At 42.1% G+C, this 23,878-nt stretch overlaps 1 protein-coding gene across 1 annotated transcript in view; it reads right to left on the bottom strand.

The window, feature by feature from the left end:
- The window catches only part of LOC122796738 (desmoglein-2-like), a 1,262,885-nt gene that overhangs the window by 134,035 nt on the left and 1,104,972 nt on the right, over positions 1-23,878 (bottom strand). Inside the window, exon 12 of the mRNA XM_044065447.1 lies at positions 20,408-20,638. Within this exon, the coding sequence (XP_043921382.1) occupies positions 20,408-20,638 (231 nt within the window). The remainder of the gene's footprint in view (positions 1-20,407; positions 20,639-23,878) is intronic.

Here is a 23,878-nt window from a genome sequence, read left to right as displayed (position 1 = left end):
ACAGAGGCTCTAATCAGAATTGGATATCTATGTGACACACAGATGCACATCCAGCCATGGTATGTATACCGGAGAGTGATGGTGCACAGTACATTAAAGAGTTTTTAATACTTGCACAGCAATGTTGTGTCCATGTATACATTGAGCTCCAGGGGGAGGCCAATCACCGAACAACAAAACACATGTATCAAAGCAATGTATACTGTTTTTAACAAGGACTGTCTACACTTGCACTGCATGTTGTTGAGCAACACATGTCCTGCATGCTGACATGTGTGATATGACGGTTTGGCTTGTGATACTGTACCCCACTATCAACTGCTATTGAGTATGTTCTGAGATCGCTGGTGGTGTGTGTGTGTGTGTGTGTGTGTGTGTGTGTGTGTGTGTGTGTGTATGTGTGTGTGTGTGTGTCTGCTTTAGAGAGGAGTGTATTTGTGTGCATGTGTGCATGTGTGCATGTGTGCATGTGTGCATGTGTTCATGTGTGCATGTGTGCATGTGTTCATGTGTTCATGTGTTCATGTGTGCATGTGTGCATATGTTCATGTGTTCATGTGTTCTGACATCATGTACAGGTCTTAAAGTGTGTTTCCTGTTTTACTCTCACAGATGCTGAGGTTGGGCTGGTTCAGTGCAGCAGGGAATCTGATGTCACTGACACAAATAGTGATAATGAGGATAGGTGTGTTGAGGCACAGGCATGTTTGTCAGGGTCTATTGTTGGGCCACAAATTGACAGTACACAAGTCTCCACCCCATCCATGCACACAGTCATACTGCCTGTACATCCATCATCACCAATGCCCTTAGCAGAGGGACAGTGTACAGTCGGCAATGGCCAGGACAGTGTGGTATCTATGGCACATGCATCAGGACACAGCATCCATAGCCAGATGTCTGGAATGGTACCACATAAGCAGATGTTCAGGGGTTCTCGTCAGAGCACTGCTGGTCATCATGCCCCTGGCAGACGTGCCACAACTCTTACAACCACACGCATGTTCCAGGCTGTCATGGAGGCACAGGCACGTATGGAGCAGTACACCATACAGGGACTAAGGGCAGAGAGGGCTCATAACACCTCTGTAAATGACAGTATCCGTGACCTAGCAGGTGCCATATGTAATTACACTGAGGTCATTGATAGATGTTGGGGGTGAGACATTAGATGTCCTCCACAATGTCATGTCCCTGCGTCAGGACAGTGTGGGATGGTTGAGATGTGGACATGGACGTATGCCAGCAACATCATCAGCTGGCAGTCGCTGTGGATGTCCATCAAGTCATAGCTGCTCCCGTAGTGCCAGTACCAGCACCAGCAATGTTGGGGGGTGCTGTCCATAGACCGCCCTAGAAGACCACGTGCAAGTGGATATGGCCAGTCCCAGCAGGGACCTGGATCCAATGGACATATGTCAACCTCTGAGGATAGTACCCAGTCTGGATTAGTACCTGATACTTTCTGTAGCACCCCTGCCAGGCACAGGTTCCGTATCCGTGGCCAGCAATGTTGATCTGTAAAGCCTGCCAGGTACAGTCTGTAGCTGTCCCACAAATCCCTGTATATGGCAGCCACATGGTGGAACTGTGTGCATGCAGACACACACACACATAAACCAGACACCTAGGGCAAACACATACCCACACACATTACATCCACATTGGCCCATAACAGTAGTCTTGGCCCTCACACATACACACTCACACACACATGTCGATTGTATGGCTCAATGTAGGCCTCTGGCAAACCAACAATACACCCTGTGCATATGATGAAACCTGTGCCACCTCCTGTCATCTGTAACATCGATGCAGTAACAGGCTAACATGGTGCTGATTCCCAGGGTAACTTTATAAGAGAATAGCAATGTTAGCATGTTGTCAGCAGTAAAGTGTAATGATATCCTTGAAGGTGTAGCTGAGCAGGCATGATGCATTAAAGCTATAATTATCAATGTAGTATTGTTTACACCAGTGTTTATTCAAATTGTGTATTGTCTGCCCGTGTGCAACTTGGCTGATGTGTGTAGTTTTGTCCGCATGTGTTAGAGAGTGGACAGTAAGCGTGGGATGTGTGCAGCACAGATTTGCAGGTGTACATTTGTGAACATGGTTGAGGTGCACTGTCTGCATGTACTTGCATATTGGACACATGAGCAGGGTGACATGCCCTGTATTAGACAGTGTTAACACTCCATAGTTTCTATTGGTGGCCAGTATGCATTGTACTACACACATTTTGGAACTTGAGTACACGTATGTGTATGACACAGTTTGACACTGTGCTGTGGGTGATACTGTTGTTACTATCTGTCATTGGTTTGCATTCTGGTAGTATACATAACCTCAACAGCCTGACCATAAACAATTGTTAGATGATGTCTTGACAGCTGACGCACAGATGTAGGACACACAGTAACATTTGCAGCCTTCAAGTACTATTCTTTTCCAGTAACCAGTGGTATTCACTTGCACTCAGTCCTGGGACCACTCCTGTTTGGCATATAGCTTTCTTAGGTACAAGCAAACACAGTAGGGATATGTCTGGCCACGTTTGGCAATGCATACTGTGAGCTATAATGCATTCTCCAGATAACACACACATCCTCCAAAAGGGTATCATACAGACAGATACCTGGTGTCAAACCTATGCTATAAAGCTATAAGCCAAATAAAGCATAGTCATCCACTTTTACAAAACATAGTATCCCCAGAGTACCGCATAAGTAGTAGCCCCCAAAATGTTGAACAGGTACCATTGTATACATAGAGCCATGTGTTACATCATTTCTCCTTTGATAATCACATTTCCAATGGGTTTTGGAAATCTCTCTGTGGATCATATAAGCAATAAGAGGTCTGCATGCATATCCACAAAGGTTGTTGCACACCTATAATAACTAGCCATCTTTGACAGACTTTGCTGCTTTTGAACAGGTTTCAAATATACCTCAGGCATAAACCGTCACTCACACTATTCAATAGAAACCGTAATGAGTGTATGTGAAATGGATGACATAGGCCAGGGATCACTGCAGTGGCTAGGCTTATCACAAGCATACAGATGTGACCTAAGGTCTGGAAAGCAGCAGCACACTCTGGCAAAGATAACAGATGTGTTCATGGAGAAAGCAGGGTTCCCACCTATGAAATAATTGAGGTCACATGTATGTATATGTATTTGCCACACAGCTACCTGACGTGTAATGCACATACTGTTGTCATTGTGATATGTCATACAGTACTAAAAGCAAAACCCACATCACATTGACCAACAATGGAGCACACAGTCACCAAGTGCAGGATTCAAATCCCTACCTAATTACTTTATGACATTAGAGAAGTACGCATTAACATGACACGCTACACACATTACTAAGCACTCTTTATTCCACAGGTATATTTGTAGGATGGTGACATCATCAGACTTGACAAAGATGAGTATACCACTTTTAAGGTGTTTCAGTGGTCTTGAAAAGGGGTGCTTCTCTCCAAGGAAACACACACACACTCTCCTACAATTGGCAAGTGCAGGATTCAAACCCCTACTTAATTTTTTCAGGATACTAGAGCAGTATGCATTAATACGACACGCAATACACATTACTGGGAGTGCTCCTTTCAACAGGTATATTTGTGGGATGGTGACATCATCAGACTTGACAAAGAGGAGTATACAACTTTTAAGGCGTTTCAGTGGTCTTCAAAAAGGTTCCTCCTTTCCAAGGAGACACACACACACACACACACACACACACACACTCTCATCCAGTTGGCAAGTGCAGGATTCAAATCCCTACCTAACTACTTTATGATACTAGAGCAGTACACATTAACACAACACACTACACACATTACTGGGAGTTCTCCTTTCCACAGGTATATTTGTAGGATGGTGACATCATCAGACTTGCCAAAGATGAGTATACCACTTTTAAGGTGTTTCAGTAGACTTCAAAAAGGTTGCTCTTCTCCAAATAGACACACACACACTCTCATACAGATGTCAGGTGCAGGATTCAAACACCTACCTACTAGAACAGTACATATTAACACAACACACTATACATATTACTGGGAGTTCTCCTGTCCACAGGTATATTTGTAGGATGGTGATATCATCAGACTAGACAAAGTGGGTTACATTAGGTGACATTAGGTGGGCTACATAGAAGGAATTTCTAAACACTTTGGCAATGTAATCATCAAAGGAGAGTTTACTATCTACCTGGGTCCCCAGGGCCATAATTACATTCTCCGTACATACTGGATTACCACCTATGTGGTAATTTGCATGCACTGTGTTTTATCCAAAGGGGATGACTATGCATTTATTGGCATTCTGCTTGAGGGCATTGTTTTGACACCAGGTATCTGTCTCTGTAAAACCCTTCTGGAGGATGTCTGTGTCAGCCGTAGAGTCGATTATGGACCACAGTTAGCAGTCATCTGCAAACTTGTTCAGCCATACTACTCCCATGCTTGCCTGTACCTCTGAGCAGTATCTACTGAACAGGTGGGGTCCAAGGACCAAGACCTGTGGGATGCCATTTGTGACTGGTTTAGAGTCGGTCATGGCACCCGCAACTCTGAACATGTGTGTTTGATCTGTGAGCCAGTTGGCCACCCATCCTGTGACATAGGTGTTAATGTTCAAGCTGGTAAGCTTGTCCATGATGCCAGAGTGGGGAATGGTGTCAAAGGCCTTAGTGAGGTCTAGGTGGGCTGTGTGGACTACTTTCACCTCCATCTGTGTCTTTGGTAACTGTTTCAAAGAAGTCAACTAGGTTTAGGAGGCAGGATCTGCCTTTAACAAAGCCAAGTTGGGTAGAGTCCAGTGTCTGGAGGTTCCCAATGTCTCTGTTCATGGGTTCCATGATAATTTGCTCCATAGATTTTCAGAAAAGGCTGAGTAGGCCTATAGGGCAATAGTTTCCAGGTTCTGTTGTGGCACCACCTTTGTGGAGCTGAATGACTGTGCTGTATGCCATTCTTTGGGTACATAGCCTATGGTAAGGTTGAGTCTGGACAGTGAATGTAGGTGAGGGTGTAGTTCCTTTTGGGGCTGGTGTAAGACGCAGCATGGGACACCATCCAGTCCCATTGATGCTGTGTTCTTAGCTTTGGAGAGGGCTGTTTTTACCTGCATGTCCATGAAGTCTGGGGCTCTGCATTCTTCTGGGATGGACACAGGCCCTTTTGGGGGTGATGGGGGGGTGGTGGTTTGCACTGAACTTATCCGCCAGGATGTGGGCAATGTCAGTTGGTTCAGTATATTTATTGCCAGTAGCTGACAGCATATTTGAGAGTTGCCACCTAAATGTTTGGTATAGCTAGAGAAGGCTTTGTGGTTGTTATTCTTACATTCCTTGGCAATTTGTCTTTAGAAACTGGCCTTGGATTATTTTATGAGCAATAATTGTTTCTTCCTAATAATGATCAGTGATGCCTTTCCTTTAGTGAAGTTTGCTCTATCATGTGTTTGTTTCCTCCTTCTGTTGTATAGCTTATTTATGGGCAATGACCACCAGATTGGTTTCTCATTTTTGGAGGAGTGTGTCTTGGTTTTATTTGGGATGTCTCGATCCATGCATCCTTGTAGATGCTCATAGAATGCACTTGTAAATGATTATGCAGATTGCATAGCATTATCCTATAGCAAGGGGGCTTTGGAACTTTCCACTTTAGTCTTGAGAAGTGTGCAGTTTGCTTTTGAAAATTTCTTCACAGTGGTTTCCTTGACTGGGGTGGGAGGTGGGGGCGGGATGTGGATGTCCAGTGTGATTACTTTATGATCTGATATTACCAGCGAGGGGTTTATCTCTGTTGTGGAACACTGGTACCCCATGTTGGTGATGATCAGGTCCAGTATGTTGTCACCTCTAGTGGGCATGGTGACCAGCTGTTCCAGGGCATTTGAGTTTTTAAACTCTAGGAAGCATTGGGCAAAGGACGTTGTACATGAGTAATTCTCCCAGTCACTGTTTGGGTAGTTGTAATCTCCTCATATAATGGTGTTTGGTAGGACCTTTATATTTTCCACTGTTCTCAGGAATACTGAGTGAGGTTCCTGAGACAAGGTAGGTGATCTATAGCAGGCTACAATCTGATAAGCAGCTTTGCCCAATGTTAGTTGCACTTGCATGGTCTCCAAGGCCTCATGCTGTGCCACTAACCTGAAGGTGTGAGTATCCATAAGGTAAATGGATACACCCCTTCCTTTTGTATTTCACTCTGGGTTTTGGGGCCAAAGATCAGAGAGATTGTGAGTGTTTTATGTGGAGCATGTCCAACAGCTCTGTGTTTGACAAAGCTTTGTATGTTACGCAGAGATCACCTCTGAGTAGGCGATATGTGAGAGAGTACAGCTGGAGCATTTTGAGACGGTCTGTTTATGGGATGTATTTCAGGCCACTAATGCTCTTTGTGACATATTTCTGCAGGCTTTCCAGCTGTTGTAGATGTCTTGTGAGGTACATAGCAAAAGGGGCATTGTACTCTATTATGGATCTAGTGAATGATGAGTAGAGGGGAACAATGTCCTCTTCTATTCTGCATGAGACACCTTTTGTGATGAGGTATGCCACATAGAAGGATTTCCTGACTACTGTGGGTATGTGATTATCACAGGTGTGTCCACTGTCCACCTGTGACCCAAGGTCTCTTATCACCCTTTCAGTGTTAAGTATACTACCACCTATGTTGTAGTTCATGGCTACAGAGTTTTTAGCAAAGGGGATGACAATGCACTTTTTGGCATTGAGCTTGAGGCCATGGCTTTGACACCAGGCATCTGTCTCAGTGAGGCCCTTTTGTAGGATGTCCACATCTTTAGTAGTTTCAATTATGGCTCCTAGTTTGCAGTCATCTGGAGACTTCATTAGCCACCGACCTTCCATGTTAAAGATTACTTCAGGGAAGTAGAGACCAAACAGGACAGGACCCAGGACTGAACCCTGTGTTACTGCACTTGTCACTGGTCCAAAGTCGTACTTGGAGTCTGCTACTTTCACAGTGTGTGTTCTGTCAGTGAGCCAGTTGGAAACCCATCTTGTGACATAGCAATTTATACCTAGCTTAGTGGGTTTATCTATAATTCCAGAGTGGGAGATAGTGTTGAAAGCCGTGGCAAGATCTACATAGGCTGTGTGAACCACCTTACCCCTGTCTATGGTTCTGGTGACTGTTTCAATGACGTCTATCAGGTTTAGGAGACATGATCTGCCTTTTACAAACCCAACATGGTTGTGGTCCAGAGTTTGGAGATAACCAATGTCTTTTTTTATAAGTTATATGATGATACATTCCATGGCCTTGCAGAGCAGGCTCATCAGGCTAATGGTGCGCTAGTTCCTGGGGTCTGTGGTGGCTCCCCCCTTGTGTAGTGGGATAACTGTTGCTGTGCGCCATTCAGCAGGCACAAAGCCTGAGGTGAGGCTATGACTGAACATGGTATGTAGGTGTGGTGCCTGTTCATTCTGTAGTTTGTGTAGAACACAGCCTGGGCTATTATCTGGTCCCATGGATGCTGTGTTCCTGGATTTGGAGAGTGTTTTTTACCTGTGCAGCCGTGATGACAGCAACTTTGCAGTCTTCTGTTATAGAGATGTGCTCTTTCATGGATGAGAGGGGATTAAAGTTAGCACTGATCCTATCTGCTAGGATGTTGGCAATATCAGTTGGGTCTGTATATTTAGTGCCATTGAGCTGTAACTCAGAGCAGATCTGAGTGTTGCCATTGAGATTCTTGACATAGCTATAGAATGCTTTGTGGTTGTCTTTAGAATCAGTGTCAATTTTGTTTTCATAATTAGCTTTGGAGGATTTTATCAGGGATCACAGCTTCTTACTGATGTTAACCATGGAGCTCCTCCCCTCATGGGATTTTACCCTCTTTTGCAACAGTTTCTTCCTTCTGTTGTGCAGTTTGTTTATGGCAGGGGAACACCCGAATGGCTTCCTTTTCTTGGAGGATAGCGTCTTGGTTCTGTTTGGGATAGCAGGATGCATGCAGTCATGTGTAAGTGCTTATAAAGTGCAATTGTGAAGGATTCAGTAGTCGTAACTGTATTGTCCATCTGCATGGGTGTCTTGCAGTTCAGCACTTCTGTCTTAAGAAGCATGAAGTTGGCTTTGGAGACAGTTTTTAACATGGTTTCTTTAATGGGGGTGTGGGTCCAGAATGTGGATATGTAGGGTAATTAGCTTATGGTCAGATGGGACCAATGAGGTGCTGACTTCAGGTATGGAACACCGGTCACGCAGGACAAACCAAACCCCGTAACCAACACAAATAACCACAAAGTGAGCTAAATGCTACTCATTGCCAGAAGTCTCAGCCTCCAGATGCACACACTTGAGGCACTTCTCATTATGGAGAATATTGATATCTGTGCAGTAACAGAAACCTAGTTCAAGGCTCCAGACAGCACACCAGCACTACCAGGATACTACTCATTCCATACCTTCCAGCATCAGAACCTGAATCATGGCACATAGGGTGAGGATGTATCCATATTCATCAAGGATACCTACACCTCTCTCTACATGCTCTCTACAGGATATATACCCATAGAATGTTGCACAGCAATGTTCTTCACACTCCACAGGGGTGGGGCCACAAAAACCCCTTGGCATTCATGCTCTATGAGCCTGATGAGTGTGTTCTGCAAGGCAATGGAGCCAGTCATAATGGAAGTCAACAATACAGAGATTGGGAACCTTCACACAGTTGAGCACACCCAGTTTGGCTACATGAAATGCAGACCACGCCTCCTAAATTGGGAGGGTTTCTTTGACAGTTACCCAGGCTACAGATGATTGAAATGAGCTGAACACAGCCTACCTATACCTCGTTAAGGCCTTTGACACCATTCCCCAGTCAGGTATCATAGATGAACTCACCAACCTGGCCATGAATCCATACATCACAAGATGGATTGCAAACTGGCTCACAGATAGATCCCACACATTAAGAGTGGCTGGCTACATGTCAGACTCTACACCGGTAACAACTGGTGTCCCCCAGGGTTCAGTCCTGGGGTCCCTCCTGTTTGGTATAGACTTCTAAAATGTACATGCCAACACAGGAGGGTTGTGGTTGACTAAGGTTGCTGGGAACTGTAAAGTGTTTGCCATAATAGTTTCCCCGGAAGACAGACATATTCTCCAGAAGGGACTCGATGAGACAGATGTGTGGTGTCAGAATCATGGCCTCAAGCTTACTGTGGAGGAATGCATAGTGGTCCTCTTTGTTGAAAACAAAATACCCACAAACTACCACATAGGTGCTACCCCTTTAAAAATGACAAGGTGATAAGGGATCTGGGGACACAAGTAGATAGTCATCTTTCCTTTGGCAATCATGTTGCCAAAGTGATTGGGAGATCCTATGTGGCCCACCTAATCAACAAAGGGTTTGCATCAGGATTCAAAGAGGTAGTGTTGGCACTCTACTCTTATGTCATCAGACCCATCACTGAGTACAGTGCACCATTTTGGATGTACTCGACTTAGCATAGCCAGCAGCTGCAGAGACCACATAGGTCCCTCATCAAGAGGATTACTGGCCTCAAACAGTTGTGTTATGCAACACAACTGGTAACACTGTTCTTCCTTGCGTACCGCCTAATCAGAGGCACGCTCTGCCTAACATACAGAGCCATGTCCAACACATAACTGTTGAACATGCTCCATCTACAGATAACAACATTGAGTCACTCTACACATTCCAGGGATATGAACCTCATCAGAACGATGAGTATAACATGCTGGTGGGATAAAGTGCCATCCCACACACTTGCCTTACTGTGGAACAGAGTCCCAATGTACATCAGACAGAACCCCTCGCTGACACTCTTCAATTGAAACCTTAATGAGTGGATGGGAAACAGACAATTCATGCCAGGCATCACATCAGCAGCCCCACTAGAAAGAGGCTTAGGGTACTAAGTATTAGAACTAGGCCTTGGGAGACTACCCAATGGTGTGGTGAAAGCTACACAACTTGCGTAGGCTGATATATGCCTTCGTGGAGATAGTCTACTACATACCTATGAACCTATGTGACAGGTACATGTCTACAGATAGTAGATGTGTACTTCATTGTACAGTCATGTTGTACAGCAGGCACATGGACCACATACACTGTAATGCTTACAGATACTGGTGGCTGTTATGTACAGTGGGAGAGATGTGCACCTCGTGTCTTTCGTGCCATTGGGATGTGTGCTGGGTGGGACAGTCCTGGATGGTTCCCTGTCATGGTCATCCTCTTACACACATCTCTGCCCATCCATCTTTGGCTTATTATACTGTGTTCCCCCTATATATATATAGGTACATAGGTAGGTAATAGGCTATCTGCCTGAAGGCATATATTAGTATGGCCAGAGTGTGCAGCTATCACCACCCATGGAGTTAGTTCCCTAGGCCTCTGTGTAGTAGAGCTGATGAAGTGATCCATGGTGTGACAGCTCAGTTTCACATACACTCATCAAGGCTCCTCTGGAAGAGTGTCAGTGAGGGACTCGGCTTAATGTTGGTTGGGAGCCTGTTCCAAAGCAAGTGAAGTCTGTGAGTTGGTAATGTATCCCTCCAACATGTTCTCTTTAATGTTGTGATGATGATATCCCTAAAGCATGTGGTACAGTGAGCTTGGGTTTACTTCAGATAGCGCATGCACATCAGTTCTGCATTGGACATGGAACTGTCTGTTGGGCAGAGATCTCCTGAGTAGACAGTATGCAATATAGATAAATTCAGTCTTGTTGCATGGGGCAACTGTTTGAGGCCAGTAATCCTCTTATTGAGGTACTTCAGTGGTCTTTCCAGCTGCTGAAGGCGCCTAGTCATATTCATCGCAAGTGTGTTGTGGTACTCTCTGAAGGGTCTGATGACTGATGAGTAGAGGGAACCTCCTTTGACCTACATGCAAAGACCTTGGCAGTTTGTGGGAACACATAGCATGATTTTCTGACCACTTTATGAATGTGTTTCTGGAAGTAGAGATGACTATCCACATGTGTCCATAGATCCCTTATTATCACCTCCATATTTAGGGTGTTGGCACCTATGTGGTATTTGTATGACTGTAGCTCGAGGCCATAATTTCGACACCACATCTGTCTGACTGAGACCCTTTTTAAGGATGTCTCTGTTGTCCCGAACATCGATATTGACAACTTTTTTTCAGTCATCCACAAACTTTGTTAAACATAGCCCTCATGTGTTTGACTGTATCTCTGAAAAGTATACACCAGACAGGAGGGGTCCCAGGACTGAGCCATGGGGGACGGCAGTTGTTACCATCTTGAACAGGAGACCACAATTCTTACCTTGTGGGATCTATCTGTGCCCCAGTTGGCAATCCATCAGATGACATACATATTTATGCACAGGTTGTTGATTTTGTGGATATGACATGTGTCTGGGATGTTGGAAAAGGGCTTTTCAAGGTCTATGTGGGATGTGTGTAGCTCATTTCATTGATGTATGTCCTGGGTGACTGCCTTGAAAACAGTCTAGCAGGTTTGGGGACCATGATCTGCCCCTGACCAAACCAAAATTGGTAGGGTTGGGTGTTTGCAGGCTCACAATAGCTCTGTTTATGAGTTCCATCATGATGAACTCCATGGCCTTGCAGATCAGGCTTAATAGGCTTATAAGACAATAGTTCCCATGGTCTATTGTGCACCAACACTTGTGGAGTGTGTCAAATGTTGCTGTAACGCATTCAACAGTTTCATATCCTGTACAGAGGGTGAGTCTCAACAGACTGTTCAGGTGTAGGGTCTGTTTGTTTTGGAGTTCACATATGACACAGCTAGGGAAACCATGTCATCCCATAGACACCATGTTTTTAGGTTTGGAAAGTGCTGTTTAACCATTGTATATGTGATTTCTGGGTTTTCACAATCTCCAGATATGATAATGGGCCCTTTTGTCAGTGAGAAGGGGGTAAATATGTATGAACTTGTCTGACAAGATGTTGGCAATGTCAGTCATGTACATGTATTAATTTACAGTTTGCACTGACTCAGAACATATATGAATTTACATTGATATTTATGACATAGTGAAAGAAAGCTTCATGGTTCTCTATGGACTCTTTGAAAATATTTTTGCCAGAACATGGATTGGATAATGTTAGGAGTGCTCATTGTTTATTGATGATACCGATCGGAGATTTATTGATCTTCTTTGAATTTTCACTTTCTTTGAACAATTTAAATACTTGTAGTACATAGTTTGATTATGACAGGAGTCCAATATATTATATGGGTCTGTTTTCATATAACTGTGTGTGCAAGCAGGATTGGTGAATAGTGACAAGTTTCTGGGGTAAGAACTGCAACTGCCAGATATGTGTGGCCCACTGCTGTACTCAGACATGGCCTAAGTGCGTGAGCATGCCCAGTATGACCTTTCAGTATGTTGTTGACTGACATTTGCTTCATTTAAGTGTGTGAGCATGCCCAGTATGACCTTTCAGTATGTTGCTGACTGAAATTTGCTAAATTTGTTTATGTGTGTGAGCATGCCCAGTATGGACATATATACTATATGTGTGTGAAAAATCAAGTTGTTTTTTACTTCAGGGCTCACCTTTGTGTTGTACATTGACAGGAAGCATGCTGTGCCTGCAGGGCTTCCATGAGTCACTTTGCATAGACTTATCAACATTTCTGCATACAGAGGGGACAGCTATTATTTGTACATTTCTACTCGGGGGCACACCTGATTGTTACTGTGGGTGTACATAGGATGAGGGGTTCACCTGACACTTATACACATTTGCTAGGCCTGCACTGCTATGTCAGGTACTCCATTTCAGTCTGTACTGTTGCCTATCATACTGGCTTGAGGCATACTACTGTACTACAGATCTTAGCTTCCAATTTCACGTATATTAGTTTGTGACTTCATAGCCTACACAACCCAAATCACACTGCCTGGCCTGCTGTTATCTGTCTGCATAGGCCTGGGGGGAAGTTACTCATATGCCTCTTCAGATGCATGACACAGCATTTTTTTGTGTTTGCGTTAGTCTACAATTGTCCTGCTTTGTCTGTGCCACTGAAATGCTGTCATGGCTTAGTGGTTTAGTACTACAACTATAATGCACAGTATCCTGAGTTCTAGCCCTGTCACTGCTTTTTATTTTCCTGCTGGGCAGACCTGACTGGTTAAGGAACAGTAAAGCAGGTGTGAGCATGTTTACCCGACTTTGCTTGACTTTGCCTGACTTTGCCCAACATTGCCCAACATTGCCCAATATTGCTCAATGTTGCCCGATGTTGCGCTAGTGTGCGTGGTATGCAGCTCCACATAATTGTGCTTAAATATGCTAAATAGTGGTAAAATGTACTTAGCACTGCTTTATATTGCTTAAAATAGGGCAATCATGCCTCAGGTGGTGCTGCAGGGCTGCCTATTTTGGATGCACATAGTACACTCCCTATACATGTTTGAAAACAGGTAGTGTCAAGTTAGGCATCCCTTTTATTGTATGTGTGAGTCAGAGAGAGGTGTCATTTCCAGGGTTCCTACTGAGTCAGTGTATGTGCTATGTGTTGCCTCTTTGCCAAGGCCAAGGCATACTGGGCACGCCTCCTTCTGCCTACTGGGGCAGGCTCAGGTTGTTCCTCCTCTGAGTCATGCTGTGCCTGTGCAGGCCTTGGCAATGGTGGGGGGCTGTTTGGCCCTACCCCATGCTGTTCATGCTGCAGCTGTTTTCGCAGGAACATATTGTGTAGCATGGCACACACCATGGCAATTTGGGTACATGTAGTTGGTGAGTACTGCAAGGCTCCACCAGATGTGTCCAGGCACCAGAACCGTGACTTGAGCATCCCAAACACACGCTCAATAATGTTTCTTGTTTGTATGAGTGCCTCATTATGGAGTTCTTGTTCGGGTGGGTGTGCATTTTCTGATGGGTGTCATCAGCCACGGCTCCAATGCGTATCCAGCATCCCCCACTAGGTGACCATCAGGGATGTCCCCATTGGCAAATCTCTGGTACACCTGCATCAGATGCCAGATGTGGGAATCGTGATAGCTTCCAGGGCAGCCAGCACACACATTCATTATTATGCCCTGGGCATCACACACGACCTGGCAGTTGATGGAGGGGAAGCCCTTGCAGTTGATGTAGATCCTACCCTGCTCACCAGCTGGTGCTTTGATGTGTATGTGCGTGCAGTCTATTACACCCACTACCTCAGGGTATTCTGCTATTTGGTGGAAAAGACGCATATTTCTGGCCAATGCCTCACTGGAATTGGGGAAATATACGTGCTCACCGACATGTGCTGACATGGCATCCAGGAACTGGTACAGTATCCTGAATGCTGATGCCTGTGAAACCCCCATCATATCACCAGTTGGTCTCTGGAGGGTACCTGTAGCTAGTATTCATAGGCCAACACATACCTTGGTATCCACTGGGATGGGTTCCCCTCTCTTGTTTCTGTCTGTGAGGTATGGCCGGCACAGCTCAACAATTTGCTGCAGGAGGTCTCTGTCCACTCCATAGTGCTCCACTATCTCCAGCTCATGTAACCCCTGGTAGGTTACCCTGGGTCTGTACACTCTTCTCCGTCTCCTCACTGTGGGTTGCTCAGCAGCATTCACAACATCACCACCCTCAGCATCTTGCACATGTTGGTTTATGATAGCAATAGCAGCCCCTAACATTTTGTCTGACTTAAGCTTTTTAAGTTTTCACTCTTTGTATACTGCAGTGTTGCAGAGTTATTGGGAAAAAACAGGGTAGACTGCTGTTTGCAGAGTTTAAAGTGCTGGGCTGGGTTAGTCTACTGCCTGTGTAATTGGCTGATTCTGATATATTTCACCTGGCAGCTCTGCTAGTTCTCCTGAGTTAACTTCCTACTACTTCTTTTCCTTCCTTTTCCATTTCTGTTTCCACAAGGGGCAGCACCACACAAACAAGCCCACATCCGTGCACACAATCGCTCGCGCACACATGGTGTAGGCACGTTTGCAAGAAATTTCAGATATATCCACACAGTACACCTTTGGTTTCTTGTTCTCAGCTAGGACAACTGTAGACACTCCTCTTGCAATCCTGAGCAGCTCAGGGCAAACACAAGCCACTGTGCTCCAGTCAGCTTACAGTCTTTCAGACATACCCCCTCATGGTGTTACCTGTCTTCTACTCTTCTACTCCCCCACCCCTACACTTATACTCTAGGGACATGGCTCACATGCCGGGGAAAATTGGGATTCACTATCCTTATCCTCATTTGCATAGGATTGCCTACTAATGCTTGGTTACATCTCTCACACTAAGCTTCCCCCCTTAGCAACCACTACTCAGTGGCCATGTTGTTTTCAGCCTGGCATTCACCTGCATGGCAGAACAAGCTTTTTAGTGAAAATGCCCATTTTTGGCTATTTTTCATTTTTTTTCATTTTATTTAAAGCGCAGCACGTTTGCGCGCTACTGTGCTTCGCTTAAAACATTGGCAATTGGGGAAAAAAATGGATTTTAAGGATTTATAACATTTGCAAATGCCAATGGCCTTATATTTGGCCATTGGCATGCTTCCTCAACTAGATGCATCCTTTATTTGGAGCTGTCATAGCTCCGTTTAGCTATTTGCAGAATGGTACTATGTTACCAATAGAGTACATTTCTGCAAATAACACTACTCTTCCATGGACAGGTTAGTGTTTCCTGGATCGCAAATTTACCTCATTTGCATAGCTTTCAGCAGCAAATGAGGTAATTTGCATACCACAACACTGTCTGTGCAAGAGTAGCTTTAGAAGCTCTCATGGACGCCCCTGCCGGCTATTGCTGGATCGCTCGGCAGACATATTGGCTGTCTGCCGTCTTACACTACTCTTAGACTCCATGCAAGCCTTCGTAAATCCGGCCCTGTATCTTTGATTAAGTCTAAAGGGGCAGGTTTGCAATCAAGCTTCAGACAAGCAGCTATGCTTTATTTAGACATATTGTACTCTTTTGCAACACCTTTAATGCATCTTTATCCCTTACTGGAACATAATTTAATTGTCTCATAGTTCCCCAGCAAGTACAAACTATTTTTTTCTGATCAGTACGAATTCTGTACATGTGGTGATGGTGCTGCGGTAGCATTGTTGCCTCACAGTTAGACGTTGCCCATTCGATTTTCAGTTATAGTGTCTTCTGTGTGGAGAAATGCGTGAATGGGCATTCCTTTGTTGAAGGTTGTGCGTTAGGCCCGACAAGCCAGCGCGTAAAACTCTAATGCCAATCATTAGCGGACCGGAGTCCGCTGTGGTGACCCCTATCCAGGAAAAGCCGAAAGACAAACGAATTCTGTACATGTATTTGCTGAGGTTTTATGTCATGAGCTCTGTTTAAGTCTTGCTTACCACAACACGCTGTTGCTTCCTTAATCTAAAGTCAATAACTTGCAGTGAAATGCAGCACCACCCCCATCTGTAGCTTTCACTAAACAAAAGCACTCCAAGTGAGATTTCTGCTTTAAGTTATAATATGACAGAGTTTCTGCTTTACCCTGTCTCCATTTTCTAACCTTCTTTAATTTTTCTTATTTACTATACCATATTCTCACTTATCTTTATTATTAATTACAATATTTCTGTTCTTACACTGCACTTCTTTTTTCATATTCACATGCTTTGTCAGTAAACTACTTCCTCTTTGAAGGAATAATTATGCACTGAAGAGGATCATCAGGTGAAAATGCAGGCCAGCTATGCTTTTGATGGTGGCAGCCAAAATAAAGGACCAAATTTTTTTTTGGTGGATTGTATCCAATTGTTTCTAAGCTCTATAGCTAGTCCATACACCATGTACCTTACAGTCATGGGATATATGTTTGCGTGTAAGTGCATAGATTCATAGATAAACACATATAACTTTACGTATAAATATAGATATATAATTTCATCTCACAATTTGACTACTGAAAATGATTGTAGTTACTCCCATTAATCCAATAAATGTCTTAATCATGGAAAATAATAATGCCAGTTCTATAAATCTGATTAAACGTCTGCCTTAGTTTAAAATAATAACATCCAGGAATATTGTGTTGTTCTTTTTAAAACATTAATATCACATGTTCATTACAGCCTTATTTAGGGGTATGTTATTCTTTGAAATACATTTTCTTCTGTAATACTTAGATAAGGCCATAGTATGAAAAAAAGATCTCTTAATGATGATATTACTATCTGCTTGCTTATAATGCTAGATAATAAAGTCAAAGAAATGTCTGTCTTTCTTTTCTATTCCATTACTGTGAAAGTATTAGCCCTTGCTCCATTTTTCATATGAGCTAAGCATTTTCTTGCATGTATAATATTTTGATAATAATAGGTTTTAAACCAAATATCCTTGACACATGGCTGCATAGTGCTAGGAAAAAGCATGTGACTCTACTACAAGTTTGTTTTTAACTTTTACTTCCAGTCTGTATTTAAATAAGTTTTGACATAGTGAGGCTGAAACAGTGGAACTTCCATCTCAGAATCAACAAAGGTAAAGTATTATTTATTTAGCTGTATAGGACAAACCAGTCACCGTGTAAGTGCTAAGTTGGTTTATTGAAGTTTTACCAAAGCATCTGTAGTACATTAATAGGATCTGCAGCAAAAGCTGGTAACATTAATAAAGAAAAGTACTTTTAACTATTTCATGTGTGGCAGCTATATTAATATAGTAACATTAAAAGAAGTGAATTGAATTGTGAAGGGTTTCATGGCTGGTGATATATTTAACTGAATATAAGTATCTCACATTCCATGTAGGGAACCCCAGTAGAAAAAAAAAAAAACAATTTGGATTACTTCACATTATTCTGAGATAAGAACTGGCTGGATGAGGAAAGTTCTTCTGACACACTTTACAGACGGTCCAGATAATAAGATATCTGATAGCAAGTTTATTGCTTATGAAATCTTACAATGTAGAGGGGACAATTTGGATGTTTTATAAGCAAACAAGAGAACTGTTGTCTGTTTACATTAGTAGTCAAAAGAAACCAGGACTTGATGACTGTTTTTGTGGAAGAAAGATGATTAGTTGCTAATTTTCACATATTTATGAGTTCCTTAGTCATATATCATTTTTTTATTTAAATAAATTTGAGATATGAGCTCCTTATTTAAGTCTGATGAAGTTTACGTAAAATACATCATCTACTTCATATTTCTAAATATGTCTTCCTGAAATATTACTGCTGAAATGAAGAGTTGTGGAGTTCTTATTTATCCTGAAGTCATCATTTTTGGGATATTTTTTATTATTTATCAAAAATACTGTCTAGCAAACATCCCAATACTATTATATAGATATAAACAACAAGACAGGAATTACTGTTAATCTAAATGTGTTAGTATATAGCTGTGTGACACCCATGCACTGGCCCAGTAATCAAGGATCCTCAATCCTCACCACTAGCACCAGTGAGGGGCGTGTATATTGGGGGGAATAACAAGTACACACACAGTAAAGTACAATTTCCTTTAACAGCAGACAGAGATCACAGTCAGTCTGGAGCTGGTTTCTCCCCTTCTCTCCAGATCCCCAATAAGACTTCCCACTGACACACCTATAGGGTCCAGATCTCAGCCTAGTGGTCATGCTAAAACCTCCACCACCCTCTCTGTCCAACCAGGGCTTCATGTCCCTGCTCAAGTAGCTGAGACACACACACACACACACACACACACACACACACACACACACACACACACACACACACACACACACACACACACACTTTAAGATTTGAGTTATATACAAACACACACACACACACACACACACACACACACACACACACACACACACACACACACACACACACACACACACACTCCTGGGGAAGGCTGGCACAGGTTCTCCAGCTATGCCCCTTTCTGTCCAGACTATAACATAGTGCCTTCTGCCACCAACCACTACTATCAGCTACTATATGGCCCTTTCCCAAAAGGTGACCACTTTCAATGTGTAATATTACTGTTATCCAAATAGTAAGTGTGATGAACAGCAAGACTATTGGAGTGGTTTGGACAGTATCACCAAATGCATGCAAGTACTCTAGAGCTTAAATTATCTGTACACAAAACAGCCACAGTTGAAAGGTTTACAAATATTTACTAATAAATAATAAAAACACAAGACAAATCTCATCAATTCAACACAGTGTTAAGAGTTCAGAAATCACAGGAAACTTTAAAACAATATTGTAGGATATTCTGACATAAATATAGAAAACAGTTAGACTAATCTAGCTAAATTCCTATCTAACTCTAAGAGAAATCACTGTTCTAAATACTACTTACATACAGAGCAAGCAAGTGCGGGTGAGTGGATGTTCTTACTAGATCCCAGACAAGATACAAACTGCTCAATCTTTCTCTCTGGGAAAGTCTTAAATTGATAATACACAGTACTGCTGAGTCATTTCACATTGCATTATTTTTATCACTTCTCATTTAGTTCCCAGGCTAACAGAAACTCAAAATGTACATTTCTTTGTAAGCTGCACCTGGCCAGGAAGGCACAGCAATAAAAAACAATTTTACATGTAAAATCTAGTAATTTTCTCTGTCTTAAACAATAAAAGAATTTGCTAGCCCAGACATCCTGTCTCTGAGCTTGAGATCAAATACAGTTGTAATTCTTTACTTAACAGGTTTCTTCCAGCAGGGTGCCCTGTGGTTACATTACATTTTTGAAGCTCAGTACAACATATAGTTTAATAATAACATATAGTTCTCTTTACATTTGTAAAACAAGCCTGTGGATTACATTAATATTTATGATGATATAGAATTATCTACAAAATTATATCTAGCTAGGCTGGAAGCCTTTCAGTTTATGACAAGCTGCTTTAGGCCATGCATAATTAATATTAGAAAACATAATCACAGATGAACTGAAACTATTGAACTCAGCAAGTGATTAGGCACTCAACAGGAGATAATGGACCATTTGATCAATTTTTAGGAAATCTATAATCAATAAAGTCTTGTTATTTAAATGATTATCAGTGCAATTTCATAGTCCTGTAACTTAAAAAGCACTTTGATATAGATGAACAATAGCTGTGGCTGGCAAAGATCTCTTGGAAATGACTGAAAATTTAAAACGTGAGTCAAGTATGCTAGTTAGCAGTGAGCTAGATTTATGGATGAAATGAACTGTAAAATGTGCACCACCATTTAAAGTTATTGCACATATTATATCTGAGAAGTGTTCATATTGATTACTTTCAAATATGTAATTTCTGAAATTTACAGGAGTGTGATGTTGGATAGAAACACTACTAGTCACAGAGTTTACAAAAAAGACTAGAAAAAATCAGAAACAAGTAAGAAGTAAGCATAACTGGTTACCATATGAACTACTTACGAAGCAGTATACACAGTGCTGCTATCAGCAGGCCGATTGCTCCTCCCCCAAGTGCAGCACCGCTTGCTATCATTCGACTGGCACAGCTGACACCATCAGGGCAAGAGCAGACATCCACCTTCAAAACTTGCCTATCAGGACAACTTAGACCTTGTTGATCTTGCACTAGAACTGGAATTTCATAAGTACCAGGATATACTGCCTTCTTGGCCAACAGCTGGATGCTGGTGTCTACAAGAGAACAGCAGTTTAAGAATTTTAAGATGTATTTGTTATATAATTATATCAATAGCAAGCACAGTATAATGTAAACAAATGCCAAATCACCACTTTCCTTTTACTGCAGGTATTTTGAATTTTTAATTTGTTGATTAGCATTTTCTAAAATACAACGTTGGTATACTGTATGAAACCATATATGAACTCAAAAACAATAGCACTCTGAAATCTACAAAATAAAAATTATTAATCTTCTTTGCATATAGTTTATTATTATGTGCATGAGGCTATTCAGCTTAGATGCTATTCTAAAAATATTTGCTTATCTGTCTGTCTGGCTGGCAATATAGCACAGAGGGTTATGGCTATAAGCTTCATTTTTTAAGTCTGTGGTTTGATAACCTCAGTCTCTATTTGCCCCCTTTGTCTCTCTGAATAAATCACTTTATCTTGCAATGCTTCTGGGTTGCCCCAGAAAAAAAAAAGGCTCATGCCTGATATGTTTGCCCAATTAGCAAATGCATAAAATATACATAGCAAATTCAGAATACAAAAGTAGGATCAGAACATGAGTAACAAACGTGGGTGGGAGCTTAAATGTAAGATCCAGCCCTGCAAGATGTCTTGTATCGGTTCCATCTTGCTCACTGGATCATTTTGCTCAGTCAGGCACTGAGGAATGTTAAATAATATAGATAGGGAAAGGTTTTTAATGTTATAATTTGAACCCTGCATTAAATTCACCTTTCAACAGGTTTCAGTTATGTTGCAATAGCTTTGCTATTTCAGCAGCATTCTACCTGCAGCTTTCTTTTGCATGTTGATATAGAATTTACTCAAGGAAGTAGTGAAGAATGCAGACTCTGCCTGCAACCACTGTCAAGACTTCTAAAGACTGAAATAGGCAGAGCAATGATGCTGTTTCTGAAATCATGCTTACCAGAAAACAACGTAAACAGTACATCATAACAAGGTGCATTAGCAATCACTTGAGCAGAAAGCAGTAGATAATCAACATATGTGCATCAAATATGTACAATATAAGAAACATGAGTACTAACAAATATATTATACCATGACCCCCCCATTAATATTCCAAAACGTGCACGCTGATTGGCCAGTGTGCACGTTGTAAATCGACTTATACTAATGGAAAAGGTCGTCGCCGGACTTTTTCCATTAGTATAAGTCTCTTTTAAAACACTGTCTCGCTATGTTAAAAGAGTTTAACATAGCGACACAGGTTTAAAAAAAGCAACGGAAATCTCTGTTGCTTTTTTTAAAGCTGTCTCGCTATGTTAAACTCCTTTAACATAGCGACACAGTGTGTAAAAAGCAACGGAGATCTTGCTTTCTCAGTTGCTTTTTTTTAAACCTGTCTCGCTATGTTAAATGGGTTTAACATAGCGAGACAGCTTTAAAATAAGCAACAGAGATCTCTGTTGCTTTTTTTAAACCTGTGTCACTATGTTAAACTCTTTTAACATAGCGAGACAGTGTTTTAAAAGAGAGTTATACTAATGGAAAAAGTCCGGGCGACCGGACATCTCCGTTGCTTATTTTAAAGCTGTCTCGCTATGTTAAACCCATTTAACATAGCGAAACAGTAAAAAGCAATGGAGATCTTGCTTTCTCCGTTGCTTTTGGCCACAGCTCTGATATACTGCATAGGCATGCGCAGTACATCAGAACTGCCGCGGATACCAGACAGCTGCGGAAGGGCAGCAAAGAGGCATTATACAATGCCATTATTTAAGAAAAGTAATTATTTCTTTTCTTAAATAATGTCATAGTATAATAGCAATAACCCACTTCTGGGTGTGGGTAATGCGGGATTTACCCACGGTTGTCTTGGTTTGGTCCCTCGGGCTTCACCCTCGGGACCAAACCAAGCCAACCGTGGGTAAATCCCGCATTACCCACACCCAGGCGTGGGATATTGCTATAGTACTTAACATCTTTATCCCACAGTAAAACATTACTGGAGGCAGAACAATGAATTTTTAATTAAAGTTACATTTTACAAATGGGTATATAACTTTAATGCTAATGAGCTAGCTACACTGATTTGTGTATCATGTGGTGTGTAGTCCCAGAAAACCAAACTGAAATATAGACTTTCTAAACATATGATATCTACAGTGTTTGTGAATTTATTAAACCTTTGAGAAGAGATGTGTAAGAGTGATGAAATGTCTGCCAGAACCCCTAAAAAGACAAGAGGGTATTGAGAATTATTTGCATAGTACTAAACATTAAAACTCTCATAAAGCTACATGGACTGATGCTGCTTAGGTCTAAACATGACAGGCATAGTACTAGCATTCCAAGAAAAGGGTTGTATAATAAATTAGAGCAGCCATATTGCTGCCAGCAGTCATAGTGATGTGGGCAAGCTGCAACCAGTCACATGGTCAACATGACAAAAACAGTAAGGTGACATTCCCCAGGCTGAGAAGGTTCACACCTGCAATAAAGCTACTCATATTGACAACTCAGGTACTGGAAGCAGGCTTCAGAAGGCCATCACAACAAATACCTACTCAGTTCCTTATATATATATATTTATATATGTATATGGGGAGGACAGAGAGAGAGAGAGAGGTTAAAGGCAGAAAATGGGGAATAAAAAACAGAGGAACACACACAAGAGTAAGCTTAAGAAATGGTAGGTTAGGAGAGGAAGAAGGACATGTTTTATTTATTCATTTATTTATTTATGGTACAGGTGCTTATATTATATTTTTATGAAAAGGAAGCATACATAGACCTTGTGAGGTAAAGTCAGAAGGAAAACAAAAGTTAGCAATAGCAGCAAACATAAAATACAGACAGACATAAAGACAGAGTGGTATGGACACAAAATATGGAAACAACAATGGAAGGATGCAGACAAATGGAGATATTTGAAGTGCAAACAGGGTGTGAGGAGTGAGACATGAGGAAAGGGAGCACCATATTGGGGAGATAGGGTGAAAGTAGATGGGGTCTGTCCAATCAACCCATAAGTGAGCCCTCTGAAACATCAGTCATCTGTGTGGCTGATGTCATGGGCAGCCTGTGGTTCTGGTGGTCCAATGGTCCAATAAATGTCCTCCTGATATAGGTGTCCAACAACTGTCACACCAGATATAACCAGCAGCCATACCTGAAACCAGGTGAACAAAGGACACCCCTCTGAGTCACTCTTAGAAAAGATTCCTTTATCCCACCCTTCTGAGATGTGGCCACAAGGGCCACAAGTAAGCTCAA

The sequence above is a fragment of the Protopterus annectens genome, chromosome 3.part0 (genome assembly GCF_019279795.1).
Source record: "Protopterus annectens isolate FY-2018-M chromosome 3.part0, PAN1.0, whole genome shotgun sequence".
NCBI lineage: Eukaryota > Metazoa > Chordata > Ceratodontiformes > Protopteridae > Protopterus > Protopterus annectens.
This window is presented reverse-complemented; position numbering and strand designations above follow the sequence as displayed.